This window comes from Schizophyllum commune (assembly GCF_000143185.2).
Source record: "Schizophyllum commune H4-8 unplaced genomic scaffold SCHCOscaffold_6, whole genome shotgun sequence".
NCBI lineage: Eukaryota > Fungi > Basidiomycota > Agaricomycetes > Agaricales > Schizophyllaceae > Schizophyllum > Schizophyllum commune.
In genome coordinates this window covers 1,874,473-1,887,421 of record NW_026089543.1, presented here as the reverse complement: position 1 = coordinate 1,887,421, position 12,949 = coordinate 1,874,473, and the positions used below count along the sequence as shown (strand labels likewise).

At 55.9% G+C, this 12,949-nt stretch overlaps 6 protein-coding genes across 6 annotated transcripts; 1 reads left to right on the top strand and 5 right to left on the bottom strand.

Annotated features, from left to right (window-relative positions):
• Positions 1–374: 374 nt before the first annotated feature.
• SCHCODRAFT_02626822 (uncharacterized protein) lies at positions 375–2,761 on the bottom strand. The gene is made up of 9 exons (XM_050345373.1): positions 2,609–2,761; positions 2,441–2,503; positions 2,302–2,389; positions 1,964–2,249; positions 1,761–1,914; positions 1,289–1,708; positions 1,125–1,239; positions 704–1,073; positions 375–649 (listed from the first exon to the last, which is right to left on the bottom strand). Exons 2-8 carry the CDS (start codon positions 2,487–2,489, stop codon positions 776–778), a joined length of 1,410 nt encoding a protein of 469 aa, XP_050200161.1. The 5' UTR covers positions 2,490–2,503; positions 2,609–2,761; the 3' UTR covers positions 375–649; positions 704–775.
• A 31-nt stretch (positions 2,762–2,792) lies between these two features.
• SCHCODRAFT_02504172 (uncharacterized protein) lies at positions 2,793–3,165 on the bottom strand (the record flags this gene model as incomplete). Its single annotated transcript, XM_050343152.1, has 3 exons — positions 2,793–2,923; positions 2,979–3,049; positions 3,110–3,165. Coding segments are annotated over 3 exons (258 nt in total), but the record flags the coding sequence as incomplete, so codon positions are not given.
• A 71-nt stretch (positions 3,166–3,236) lies between these two features.
• SCHCODRAFT_02668098 (uncharacterized protein) lies at positions 3,237–3,854 on the bottom strand (the record flags this gene model as incomplete). The annotated part of the gene is made up of 3 exons (XM_050346588.1): positions 3,237–3,329; positions 3,392–3,640; positions 3,696–3,854. 3 exons carry the CDS (start codon positions 3,852–3,854, stop codon positions 3,237–3,239), a joined length of 501 nt encoding a protein of 166 aa, XP_050200159.1.
• Positions 3,855–4,565: 711 nt separating this feature from the next.
• Positions 4,566–6,230, bottom strand: SCHCODRAFT_02503244 (kinase-like protein; the record flags this gene model as incomplete). The annotated part of the gene is made up of 8 exons (XM_003032063.2): positions 4,566–4,839; positions 4,888–5,024; positions 5,074–5,214; positions 5,268–5,604; positions 5,655–5,760; positions 5,811–5,907; positions 5,959–6,081; positions 6,132–6,230. 8 exons carry the CDS (start codon positions 6,228–6,230, stop codon positions 4,566–4,568), a joined length of 1,314 nt encoding a protein of 437 aa, XP_003032109.1.
• A 128-nt stretch (positions 6,231–6,358) lies between these two features.
• SCHCODRAFT_02626805 (uncharacterized protein) lies at positions 6,359–9,770 on the bottom strand. Its single transcript, XM_050345372.1, has 18 exons — positions 9,560–9,770; positions 9,497–9,506; positions 9,426–9,444; positions 9,027–9,378; positions 8,704–8,974; positions 8,546–8,650; positions 8,474–8,487; positions 8,339–8,423; positions 8,187–8,286; positions 8,041–8,132; positions 7,814–7,989; positions 7,726–7,738; positions 7,631–7,674; positions 7,560–7,574; positions 7,468–7,502; positions 7,332–7,414; positions 7,055–7,279; positions 6,359–7,001 (listed from the first exon to the last, which is right to left on the bottom strand). Exons 1-18 carry the CDS (start codon positions 9,665–9,667, stop codon positions 6,514–6,516), a joined length of 2,235 nt encoding a protein of 744 aa, XP_050200158.1. The 5' UTR covers positions 9,668–9,770; the 3' UTR covers positions 6,359–6,513.
• Positions 9,771–10,361: 591 nt separating this feature from the next.
• On the top strand, positions 10,362–12,746 carry SCHCODRAFT_02626803 (MFS general substrate transporter). The gene is made up of 9 exons (XM_003031628.2): positions 10,362–10,848; positions 10,914–11,048; positions 11,098–11,162; positions 11,215–11,422; positions 11,481–11,663; positions 11,719–11,862; positions 11,914–12,207; positions 12,264–12,415; positions 12,470–12,746. The coding sequence occupies exons 1-9, from the start codon at positions 10,738–10,740 to the stop codon at positions 12,600–12,602; spliced, it is 1,425 nt and encodes a 474-aa protein (XP_003031674.1). The 5' UTR covers positions 10,362–10,737; the 3' UTR covers positions 12,603–12,746.
• The last annotated feature ends 203 nt before the right edge of the window (positions 12,747–12,949 follow it).

Here is a 12,949-nt window from a genome sequence, read left to right as displayed (position 1 = left end):
AGGCGAAACTGTCCCGGCACTGTGGCCGGACCACGGAGCGATGCGCTGGCTCCCGACTGACTCCATGGGGAACCGGTAACTTGTCAAAAAGCCTGATTGCCGGGCGTGCCCGGGGCCGCAGGGGGCCAAGGCGCGCCACTTCAGGTCCTTCGCTTCAGCGCGCCTTACCGCCTCCCGCAATGCCTTCCGCAACGGCAGGGATACATCAGCAACATCGGCTACTATAAGTCTATGCCCGCGGATTCGTATAGAACGCCGGAGGATGACAGCAGCGCCGTAGCTGCAGAAGCCGCGGCTAACTATGCAACGTCGTCGACCTAGTCCGCATCGAACGGATGGCTCACTGGTTGGCATCGCCCATAACGATGCAGTGTGGGTGATAGGCTCAAGGCGGCCATCCACAAGAGGTCAGCTGCCGCGGGGGTAGGCGCTTTGAGAGTTATACTGTGCGAAGGAATCCTTGAGACGGTTGGATCGTACGTACTTTCCCTGCCTTCAACGTACTTCCGCAGGTGGTTTGCAGACGGAAGTCCTTCCCAGGCTTACCTTCCATATGGCTGAGCGCTTGATAGGCCCTGCATTGGTGTGATGCAGCTGGCGGCCTGCGAGAAGTCTCCTCGCAAGACATATGGCATTGAGAAAAGCATTCCTGTCGAAGTCGTTGGTTGCGGTTCTGTTCGTGTTCGTGCCAAAGTCCACGTACCACATACGTCGATTTCCCATGAATAGCGTTCTCAATCAGAAGGGACGTCGGCTGCATGAGCGTCCAACTAACCTACTCGTCTAGCAGACAGTCCGCTATGGTCGCCTTCATCTGCTCTCGGGATAGCCGAGTCTCGCGCAAGTGCGATCGATGGGTCTGATCGTCGGCTATCCACACAGGCAAAGGCACCCGCAGGGGCGAATCGCTTTGCGCTGCGGCTCCGCGACTACTCCGACTCGTCAAAGTCGTGTGGCACGCATAGCAGAGCGATGACGATAGGGAAGGGCTCGCACTTGGCGCATGTTCGTCGGGATCGAGGGATCGTATCGAGGTCTTCCCCTTCCACTCGGCAATGTCGGGTTGTGCTGGGCTGCAAGAGACTTGAGCTTGTACTGCACGATAGAATCGCTCTTCCACACACCGTTGACACAACGCGCATCGGAATTCGCTAACTTGCTTTGGCGCCAGTTTGGCGCACGTCCTCGCGATCGTAGAGACCGTAGACGGATAGTCCTTCTCCAATCCGACAATGAAATCTACTATCGTCAGCCTTCCGATGGAACCGTGGACCTGTTCTTAGCATACCTTTCGTTAGCGAAGTGATCCCGTTCTTACCGCCGGGTATCTTTTGCTTCCCGACCACTGGCAGGCTCTCCCACCATGCCCAGGCGGCGCATTCCTTCATCCCGATCTCGTGTAGGGGTCGTATTATCTTGAGCCTGGCTCCTTCCTTCACCCAGTCTTCGCCCAGCTCCTCCCGCACAGCGAAGCCCCCGCCCTGAGATATTGACGCGATCAACGACACAGACAGCGACGTCAACGAAGTTCCAAGGGCCAGGTGAGAGCATCCACGAGACACAGCAGTATGCAGGAGAAGCATCCTTATCAGGGTCTGCACAGCGGAATGTACCGCGGTTTGGGTGGGCAACGAAGATAGGTACTGGCGAAGCGCCCTCTTGGAAGCGTCTTCGCCATCGGCAAGATCAATATGCGACAGCGCAAGCTCTACGCAACTCATGAGCAATTGCAGGCGTGAAAACGGACAGAACAAACGGACCATCGTTTAGATCTACAGCCAACGAGCCCTCGGGCCCGCCGCTAGTCGAGCGCCACCACGAAGCATCGAACGCGTTCTCCAGTCGTAGAGAAACGAGTTCAATATTTGGATACCTCTTTAAGCAGTTGCGCGCTTCCTCTGTGTGGTCTTGCAGCTAGAATCTTGGTCAATGCCCACCCCGCGATAAGAGAAGGTGTACTGACCCCTTCGAAAGCCGCAGAAATGTCGATATATGTCGCGTAGGCGTTCTCCCAGACCCGGGTGTGCCGTGGGTGGTTCACCCCACTTCTCTGTACGAAGTCCTCGCTTCTGTCCGTAAAGTACGTCCGCGTGACGAGGTCCAACAGCACGGAGGATCCCAGACCGCCAGAGTAGCCTATCATCAAGTTGCCGGGCGCCTTCATGATCCTTTTCTTGCCCGAGCCTCCGTGCACGGAGAGGTCAAGAATTCGACGCGACCTGTATAACAGCAGGTCCGTAAAGCAGTCTCTAAACGATAGTTCATTTTGCTGAAGCGATTACATCGACGATGGAGGCCTACCTGCAGTACACGGCATGCCGGATAACGATGCTGCCGCGCGCTGCTTTACACTTGACACACGTCTTTGACTTGTCGTATTTCTTACGCCCTGAGATGAAGATGAGTAAGGGGCGCCGTGGCGGATGCCTGAAAATCTCACTCTGCATTAGGGCGTCGTTCTCCGCCGACGGATTTCCACACGATGCCATCGCAGCACGAATGTAAGCTCTTCTCCTAGATAAAGCTATTGCGATCAGGAAGAGGTGCTTAGATGACTTGTTTCTCGAGCGGCAGGTCAGATGAAAGTCAGCTGAAAGTTGTTGTAGGTGATCTCGGGCCGATCTCCGGTCCCCATTGGCCACAATCAAGCAAGGACAAATATGGACTCATACGCTCAGTTTGCTTCCGTCTTGCCTGCGTTGGCTGGCGACCCAACCTTCAAGCACAAAGCTCATAGCGGGAAGTGAAGACAATAATCCAGGTATACAGTGTCCAATCAGTTCATTCCGAGGCTAGACAAACTGCTTGCAGATCAAGGGTCCAACAATCTTGAACCCGAAGATGCCGTGAACAGCTTGCGCTGCGAACGTTGCAGGCTCAGTGGCATTGGGACCTGCGTAGGGCGGATGGAGGGTGACGGATCCTGAGGGCCAGGAATCATGACATGGTCACTGAGGCGAAGATGCGGGAGAAATTACCTGACAAGTACGTGACCGGAACGGACGACTCTTCGTAGAAGTGCTGAGCGCAAGTGGGGTATTCCGCGAACCTGGCCAGCATTGTCAGGCTTCAACAGCACTACTGTCATAAGAAGAGCGCCCGGACGTACCACGGTTGTCCACCGACTGCCTGGAACGTGCTGAGAGGCCATGTTGTCTCGCCTTCAATTGGCGTGAAGGTGCCGTCCACGGCGTCTACACATAAACGTCAGCTCATTGGCTTCAGATAAATTGAATTTACAGACCGACGATGGAATAGTCAAACGAAGTCGCATTGCTGCTGTTCGTGGGGTTGAATTCCTCCTTTGACGTGTTCAAGCCGAATTGCACCTGCCAACCGTTCGGTTCATTGGTTCCATCCAATCGCACATGATGGTAGAGATCGCACGTACCCATGAGCCGACCACATCCAAGGTATTGTCGACGGCAATCCATCGCTTGTAAAGAAACGGCGAGGAATCATTCAGACGCGCCACATTCGGCACCTCAATCTTCGCCTCTTGAAAGTTCTCAAAGTTCAACAACGGTGGCCCTGCGTTCGCCTCCCGGCCGAGCTCGATAAAGATAGGCAGCTCGTCCTCCCCGATGCCTGGGAACTGCTCCGCCGCCGGTGGCAGGATTGAGTAGCCCGCCGGTATGAGCTGCAGAGGATCATGTTCGGTGATATGCAAGCTGATTGGTGGCTGAAAGACCCACGCTGTACGCAACATCGCTGGGAACCGCGACGAGCGCGAAGGTCACGTTATAGGTTCCGATGATGGAAGCCAACGCCGAGGTTGGGTCGATAGCGGCGAGCGCGCCCAACGATTGACATAGAAGAAGAACGAGGGGAAGGGTAAAAGAACGAATGGTCATGATGCTGGCCGTCGAAAGGTGGCACCGCGCGGGAAGGAACAGTTGGACTGAATTCACGGACGGTTGGATTCCCCCGAAAGACCAACGGGCATCTTCGAGGCCTGCATGTTTATATATCAGCGAAGAAGCCCTTCCCACGAAGGGCGTACCTAGTCGCTACCGGCGCCATTCGCACACAGCTTCGAATCAGCGGCAGCTCGTGGACTATCACAAGGAAACCATCACAGGACCACGATGATGAACCTGAACAATGGGAAGCGCATGATCGACACGACGACCAGGGTTTGAGCTTGGCAATTAAGAGGACAGGGCAAGGCAGGGCGGGCCGGGGAGATTCCGGAGTGGATGCAAGTATCGAGAGCAGAAGGAATACATCATCCTAGAACACGACAAATAAGTATAATAACAGGGATAGATGATAGCAGCAAGAAAGGTGTGCTCAACACAGGGCTCGCGTCACGGAGGGTCGGAGACCGACTCCGCGAGCAAGACGAAGAGAAAAATGCGCTCCAAACCCATCCGCCGAATATCTGACAGAACGATGCACAGCGATCGCTCGGGACTGTCCACCAAACGTCCTAGTATTACCCGATAAATAATGAAGATATGAAATTCGTATACGCTGTGCGATGTGGCTACAGGAAGTGATCAGCAAAGGGAGTGGTAGATGTAGTGAGCGGATGAGTATACTGACTATTATCGTAGAATAAGTCAAGGTGCGTGTGTGGGTGGGGGGTCTGAGGGTGATATCGGTGATGAGGATGAAGGGTCGTCTGCTGGGACGATCGGTGCTTGGAATGCATTGACGTTCTCAGTGACTGGTGAGCCGGCCGTTGAACGCTCAGCGACGGTCGACGTTGGTACAAGAGTTCCGGTTTGTGAGACGGCGGTATGGTCTGTTGATTCGGTACCGAGTCTGGTGACGATTTGGTTGTGCGGATAGTACGACATGCGATTTGGTCGCGTGAAGTCGTAGACGGTGAATCTGCCATTGGTTCAGTAGAAGTAAGGACGCTAGTAAGCGACGACATACTGCTCCTCAAGCTGACGCATCTCGGGCTTCAGCTTGTCCAAATCTGCGTTGGCCTTGCGTTTGGTATGTGTGAGGGGTTTCTCGACCATGAGGAATTCGTCCAGCTCATGGGAGACATCAAAGTTGGCCTGCTTCATCTGCGCCACGGGTCAGTAGAGGCGCAATAGAAATGTATGATGTACGTACATCCGGGACAAACGGAGGCTGCGCCTCTTTCGTTTCCAGTGTCGCCCAATCTATTGGCTTGAACCACGGGTGTCTCTTGAGATCATCGAAACCCTTCCCTGGTACGCAGCCTAATCTGTGATCGGGCTCCTTCTGCAGGAACTAGAGACGCTAGTCAGGACCGAAAAGAACAAAAGAACGGTTCGGACACGCACTCCCTTCAGCGCTGTCAGGCCAGCATCACTGCATTTCGTCCTGCAGTCCTCCGGAAACTTGAGTGAATCCTTGATGATGGATTGGGTCATGCGCTCCGCTGTACGACCATCAAAAGGCCTCCGGTGGAAAAGGAGCTCGTAGGCAGTTACTCCGAGACTCCACCAGTCGATTTGCCAAGAATACCCTTTGCGCCCGACGACCTGAGGCGCCATATACGCCATACTGCCCGCGACGCTGGTATGCTGCCGGCGCTCAGAGTAGTGGATGGCGACATTGAAGTCAGTGAGATGAGCGTGGCCAGCCGCGTCGAGCAAAACGTTGTCGGGTTTAATATCCCTGCGGGCGGCGTCACGCACACGATCCCGCGACAGGAGGCGAGAACGCACCTGTGGACGATTTTCCGCTTGTGAAGGTATGCGAGGCCAGAGGAGAGCTCCGCGACCCAGAAACGCACGACCTCTTCGGGTATGTGACCCTTGCGCTCAAGGTGGACTGCGAGGAATATGAGTGAAAGGGACCATTGGGGGAAGATAGGGACGCACAGCGCAGATCCCCTCCAAGCATGAGATCCAGCACAAAGAAGCAGTTCTCGTCATCCTGGAACGCGTAGCGCAGATTGACGACGAAGGGGTGGTCAATCTGATAGACAGCGTCAATCGGTGATGAAGGTCATAGCGGTGTGCGGCGCACCTCCTCCAGCAGCCTGCGTTCCTGGATGACATTCGCGACCGCCTTCTGCTTGATGCACCGCGTCTTCTCGATGTACTTGAGCGCGTACAGCTTTTTCGTCTTCTTGTGCTCGACGACGCGGACCTGGCCCGAACGGTGAGGAACCGACTAGCGCACAACGCGTCGCGACGCACCTTGCCAAAGGCGCCCTTCCCGACCGCACGGTGGAGGTCAAAGTGGTACAGGTTAACCTCGCCATCGAAGTCAACTGGCTCTGAGAAGCAGCAGCCCATGGCGCATAACCGTCGAGGGAGGTCGGCAGCGACGAGAGGAGGGGTATAAAGGGAAAGCAGACCCTGACTGCACTCAAAACGGTAAATAATGGAGACTGCTGATCCGAACCAGGACTCTATTGTTACCGACGGCCGCGACACGTGGGGGACCTACAACCAGGCGATGTCCTCGGGTTCCTGCAGCCTCGACCTCTATATTACATACAGTACGTACAGCAGTCTACATCTAGCCGGACAGCCTAGCTCAACCGCTGCCACCACCAATCGTCCAATGTCGTGAGCTTCACAGCGAATCGTGGCGCATCCCTCTCGTCAAAGTCATGAGCAGGTTCTCTATCCTCGCCTGCCGCTCCTGCATCTCCTTCATCTCGTCCCTCAGCTTCTGCACCGGAAGGTCCTTCACGTCGTCGAGCGCCGCCTCCATTCTCTTCATACTTGCTTGCACGTTTGCCACGCTCGCCGGGTCGGCCTCCTTCCCTTCCCTGCCATACCCAAAGAACTTCGCCAGTGGACTAAGAGGACCAGAAGGCACCTCAGCCGTCGCCACAACCTCGCTGGCAGACGACAGTGTGCGAGTCCGTGGCCGTGGACGCGACGTCTGGCGTTCGGCACGCAAGCGCCGTATAACGTCGGGCGGCGAAGCTAGCCCCCTGGTCGGCGTCCTTGAATGTTCCCGAGAACCATAGTAGCGGCGTCCCTGGCGCTCTTCGTCCTCTTCATTGCTTGTCTGGAACAAGTCATCGTCGTGTTCCTCGTCAACGTCGAAGATAGCTGGCGCGAAGGTGAGCGAGCCAGAGAGTGACTGAAAACCATAATGCGCGTACCCTCTACCAAATCCTCCGCCCTGGTACCCACTAAGCCCTCCAATATCGGCATATTCTTCAGCTGGCGCGGCAAGCTAGTGAAGAGGCTCGGGCTGTCGCGCCCAGTCTCGCGCCACTCCCGCCCAGCGGCAAGGAAGCGTTCATATACGCCGATAATGATCAGAATCGGGAAGGTCGTGAGCTTAATCAAGAAGACGTTTGCTGAATGCAGGCGCCTGGGAGACACTTCGCGGCGAGTTAGTAGAGGTAAGACGCCGCATATGAAAGATGAGCGCACAGATGTAGCTGAAGGGCTTGAGCAAGACCAAAGCAAGGAGGTTGAATGGTGGCTGATAGGAGACGAGCGCGCTCGCTTGCAACCTGTCAGGAAATAATGAATTGCCGTGCAGCATGAGGAAGCGAGGATATCGTACCCTTCAAGTGTCGTGATAGCGAACTGATAAAGATACTACAGTGCATGGTCAGAGGTGGACTGGAGAGCATGGGCACAAGCAAGGAAACTTGCCTCCTCCGTCGCATTCTGTATAGGTAGTCAGTCAGCTGCGCGACCGCCACACCGCGGATACAACCACGTACCTCATTAATCTGCGCCACCGTATTCGACAGAATCGATATAAGGACTGACAAGGATCAGCATCGCCCGCTTGTGGACGTACTCTTCTCCCACTCACTGGTCAACAAAAGCTGTCAACCCATCGTCAGCCACCTTTCGAACATGCGTAGTTGACCGGAGGGGGTGTGGAGCCATCCCATGCTCACCGTATTCGCCATCGCCGCAAAGATCGTCATCAAAATTGGTCCAAAGAACGGGTGGAAGCTCGACGCCTGCTGGAAGCTGAGGTATGTGTTCCCGAACCAGATCTGCACCATGAGCCACGAGATCTTCTTCAGCGTCCACGGGTCGGGGATGCCAGCGGATTCGGAGGTGCCGCGGGCTGGGGGGGAGAGTCAGTGTGTGTGCAAGTGTGATGAGGGATGTCGCCTACCCAAAGTCCACAATGTGAAGAGCAAGCCCGAGAAGCAAACGGCAGCGACACCGATGAAGAACAAGAACTGGGAAATCATGACGCGAAGAGAGCTATAGCAGAGAGCCATCAGCATCCTTGCATCTGAGAGGCGCAGTGCTCCATACAGTATGACAAGATTATTCTTCAGCGCAAAGAACGCAAGCCGGGGGAACAAGATGCAGGCGCCGGTGGACAGGATGTCGAAGCCGGTGTCGGAGATGTCGGCTGGAGATCCTCAGTGAGTATGCTACAGGTGGGCGGCACGAAGGGTACTCACGGTCGCCTTCGACCAAGCCACGGATGCGGAAGCCGAGATATAGTAGGACGATGACGATGAATGAGGAGTCGAGGACGTTCCATATCTGAGGGACAGTCAGAAGAGAAAGGGGCGGAAGGAGGAAGCTTGTATCACATTGGCGATGTAGACTATAGATGGAGAGAGTCGAAGTCAGGTCAATCCAGTTAGAAAGCAGCAGGAACGCACTGATCCATCCATGCTCCGTTGCAGCTGTGTATTCATCCAGCACGAACGACGCTGCGAAGACGATGAACAGGATCTCGCCGAACGTGACATGATCATTATTGTGGGCTATAAGGCGATATTCAGCACACGCTTCACCACTTGGAACCGAGACCACGTACTCAGAATGCACAAGCAGAAAGTGAACAGCAGCACGCCAACGTTGAAGAACTCCAGGACGGCGCCATAGCGCGGGACGCGCAGCCGGTAGTGGTCAAGGAAGGGCGCCGTGCGGTGGTCGTAAATCGTGATGGCGCGGGGCTTGTAGTTGTCCGCCAGCACCGAGGCGCGGTTCTCGGTGGAGAAGACGACGCGGCCGGACCAGATGTCGTTGATGACCTTTTGCGTGACGGGGGACGCGAGGAACTTCTTCGCTTCGGTGGCGATGGCCATCTTGGTGTAGCGTCAGTCGTATGCGAGGCTAGTACTGCAACGCGCCACGCACCTCCAGCGCGCTCTTCTCCGGGGCATCCCCGTCTTCCCCGCCATACGCGTCCCGAACCTGGTCGATCACTGCATTCGACGCGCCCGCGAGGGGGCTCCACGTCGTCGTAAGCACCGCAACTAGCTCAATATGGTTCGACGCGAAGTGGCTCTGCAGCTTCATCGCCAGGATCTCGCAGAGCATCGCGCGCGACGTCATGACGCCCGCGTACGCGAGGTTCACCTCGGACTCGCCGAGGAAGTACGAGCGCACGACGAGGCACGCGTAGACCACGGCAAGGTTCTTGAGCTTTGCATACTTGAGGACGATGGGGCGGACGATGGTGAAGTTGACGTCGGACGCGGTAAGCTGTCTGGGAGGAGGTCAGGGGTAGGGATCGGCGAGCAGAGAACGACGCACTCCCAGCTCAGGGCGCTGTCTTTGGTCCCTGTGAGCGAGTAACCCCTTTCACTACGTCTTCGTTCACGCACCAATAGTGTTCTACAGTACGTGTTAGATATGGGAGCATTCACGTCGAAGGCATCCGATCGCACCAATACGTCCTTCCTCAGATGCCTGATGAGGGGAAAGACCTTGACGCTTGCCAAGTAATCTTGGGTAGGCGCCAGAAGCGGCGCCGACTGCATATCCTCTGGATCCATGGTCGTCGCAGGACGAGCGTCTGCGCGTAAAAAGACAGCCCAAAGACAGCGATCTCGTCAACAACCGCGGAACAAAGCCTCGTGCTTCAGAACGTGCGACGCAATAGGCTAGGAAGTGACTTTATTGCAAAAGATAGACTGCGTACATCGGCTGGTAAAACGGAGGACGAGAGATAAGAGAGCTGACTTGCGGAATGCTCTGCAAGCAAGCTGGTCGCAGTTTAAGAAGGATAACAACACCCAGGAGTTCGGAGAGATCCATCATGTCGGCCCGAGCCCGAGAGAACAATGGCAGCCGCTTCTGAATCCTCCGGATCTGATAAAGATAAGCGGAAAGGGAAACCCATTCTCACGGCTCAAAGTCAACCAGCGCTTTACAAATTCCATTGTTCCTCCTCTGACACTGCTCGCCGTCGTCTGCCATTGTTTCTGAATGTCTACCTTCGCCTCGGCGGCCGACGGAGGGGGAGACCGGTCCTCCTCTGCACGCCCTGGCGCCAGAACATCTATCACACGCTAGCCATACATCTGTCGGTCATGAGCTTGCTCCGAGCCACTCACCTCTGCTTCGCTGTTCATAATCATCAGCATGTGGACTGACGGTCCGCCTCAAGCGCGCGCTCCTTACGATACGACTGTATGGATCCTGTACCAGAAGAGCAAGGGCGCATTTTACTTTGGAGCGCTGTGGGCGCCATCCCCTCCCCGTGGGATTTCTTCCCGCCTCAGACGTCGGTTGTCTCTCCCGGACCTATATACTTCCTAAATCCGGCGGGGGCGACCCTAGGGATTCGCTCACCGCGCTGTGGGGAGTTCCTGGGGCGCCACCTGGGGAAATCACCCGTACCTCTCTTCCCCGGCCGGCGGGGACGTGGGGAACACCGATTTCGAATGCGGGACTATGGCAAAGGGTTATAATGGGCAGCAGTGCGCGTACAGGCTCTCTTCGCCTGCCTCTCGCGACAGCGTCACCTTCCCCCTGCACGCCCGCGCACGAACCCATCGACCCGACCATTCGCGTTCATTTGTCCACATTCACGCAGTCCACCAAGGTCACATAAATCGACAACATGGGTAAACCCGAGCAGGAATGGCGGGAGGAGTTCGTCGGCGTGGTAGAGGAGTACGCGTCCGGCTCAGAGGCTGAGAAGAAACTGGTTAGGAAGATCGACTTCCGTATTGTGAGTAAATGGGCGCATTTAGTGGCATCAGAGTTCAGGTGACTAACGCGCTCCCGCGCCCATAGGTCCCTACGATTTGGGTTCTCTACACGCTCAGTTACTTGGACCGCGCAAATATCGGCAATGCGAAGTCGGGAGGGATGGAGGAGGCGCTGCACTTGACAGATACGCAGTACTCCATTGTCCTGCTCATTTTCTTCGTACGTGTACCTACTGAATTGACCGTCGATCCCTCTCACACTAGCGCAGGTTTCCTACGTTATCTTTGAGGTCCCTGCCAACATGCTTCTCAGTCGCGTTCGTCCCTCTATCTTGTACGTGAAGTCTCGACATCCCTCGTATCTGTTCGCTGATATATACGTATAGCCTGTCCACTCTATGCTTGGTATGGGGTGGCATCGCCGCTTCAATGGGCGCCGTCCACAACTGGCAGGCCCTCGCCGGTGTGCGCTTCGCCCTCGGCGTAATGGAGGCTGGCTTCGCACCAGGAGTCGCTTTCTACCTCTCTTCGTGGTACAAGCGCCACGAACTCGCTAAGCGATACTCCATTTATTACACTGCGACTGCTGTCTCCGTCAGTCCATGTTTGTCTTCGTGAACCCAACACAAACGCTGACCATCTATTCGCGCAGGGTGCATTCTCTGGACTGCTTGCAGGCGTTATTACGGACCACCTGGACGGCGCAAGAGGCTTAGACGGCTGGAGATGGCTTCTGATCATCGAGGGTGTCGGCTCTAGCTTCGTCGCCGTCTTCGCCTGGATGTTCCTTCCGGACTGGCCTTCGACGACGAAGTGGATGACCGAAGAGGAAAAGGTGAGCACATTCGAGACGGTCGATAATTACGATTGACCGAAGACTATTCCCGTAGTTCATCGCTGTGCAGCGCTTGGCGGCAGACGGCATCGGTAACGCGGGTACGACCAAGGACCAGCCGACGCACAAGCAGGCTGCGCTCATGGCCGTCCGCGACTGGCGCACCTGGGTTCTCGCCGTCATGTACATGCTCGCCACCGTGAGTCACTTTACCATCATCTTCTCTTTCTTAAAGTAAACTCCTCCACAGGGCTCGCAAACCATCCAATACTTCATCCCCACCCTCGTCGGCCAGATGGGCTACCAGGGCTACACCCTCCAGTTCATGACCATCCCCGTCTACGTCGTCGCCCTCGTCTGCATCCTCACCTTCTGCTTCCTCTCCGACATCTACCGCGACCGCGCGAACTTCATCACCGCCGCGAGCATGATGGCGGGCGTCGCGTTCATCATCACGGTCGCAGTTGACAATCACAAAGTGAAGTACGCGTTCTTGTGCTTCGGGGTGGGTGGTGTGTATGCGGCATGCCCGTTGTCGCTGCTGGTGAGTGGGATCTTGGTTTGGGTCTTGAGAGGGATCTGAGCTGACGCTACGTGTAGTGGGTCTCGGGAATCATTGACCATCCAGCGGAGAAGCGCGCTGTGTCTATCGCGTTCGTCAACGCCCTCGGGAACAGCGCCTCGATCTACGGCTCCTTCCTCTGGCCGTCAACGACAGGACCGCGCTACATCCAGGGCTTTGCCACCACGACGTACGTTCGCGTCTGCAAGCCGTATGATTCTTTGCTGACCCCCACCACCCACAGCGCCTTCGTCTTCGCCCTCGCTGTCCTCGCTCAGATCAACAAGTTCCTGGTCCACAGATATCCGGGCGAGTCCCTCGCAGCCTCCGAGGCTGCTGACGCGCGGAATACCAGCGAGAAGGTCGAGGAAGTGTAGGTGTGGGATGGCTTTGAAGAGGTTCAGGATGTATGGCAGTCCAGGCAAGCCCATGTCATGAGCTTCGTGTACGATTAGCCTCGGTTGTTGTTCAGAATTTGTACGATAGTAACGTTTGTTGTCAACGCAGTTTGGGGGATGTTCTGGGCTGTGTGAAGGACTTAAACGCCGGCCAGGCTTTTCGGCTTCAACCCCTGGCTTGGAGTTCGATCCATTCAAGCGCGCATCCGTGTGATCCTTGGTATAATATTGTAAGGTGCTAAGCGTACATGCCAGCGAGGGGTACTAAGAGCTTTTACAGTACGAAGTGGATGTGAGCTCACAATAATGCCACAAATCATTCAGAA

Coding starts and splice junctions, on each gene's coding strand:
- SCHCODRAFT_02626822 (XM_050345373.1), bottom strand. CDS start 2,489: ATGGCATCGTGTGGAAATCCGTCGGCGGAGAACGACGCCCTAATGCAG. Junction 2,250..2,301: donor CGGCATGCCGTGTACTGCAG/GTAGGCCTCCAT, acceptor ACTATCGTTTAG/AGACTGCTTTACGGACCTGC. Junction 1,915..1,963: donor TTTCTGCGGCTTTCGAAGGG/GTCAGTACACCT, acceptor CCAAGATTCTAG/CTGCAAGACCACACAGAGGA.
- SCHCODRAFT_02626805 (XM_050345372.1), bottom strand. CDS start 9,667: ATGGATCCAGAGGATATGCAGTCGGCGCCGCTTCTGGCGCCTACCCAA. Junction 8,975..9,026: donor CGGAGAAGAGCGCGCTGGAG/GTGCGTGGCGCG, acceptor CGCTACACCAAG/ATGGCCATCGCCACCGAAGC. Junction 7,280..7,331: donor CAAGCCCTTCAGCTACATCT/GTGCGCTCATCT, acceptor CTCGCCGCGAAG/TGTCTCCCAGGCGCCTGCAT.
- SCHCODRAFT_02626803 (XM_003031628.2), top strand. CDS start 10,738: ATGGGTAAACCCGAGCAGGAATGGCGGGAGGAGTTCGTCGGCGTGGTA. Junction 10,849..10,913: donor GGAAGATCGACTTCCGTATT/GTGAGTAAATGG, acceptor CCGCGCCCATAG/GTCCCTACGATTTGGGTTCT. Junction 11,163..11,214: donor CGCGTTCGTCCCTCTATCTT/GTACGTGAAGTC, acceptor ATATACGTATAG/CCTGTCCACTCTATGCTTGG.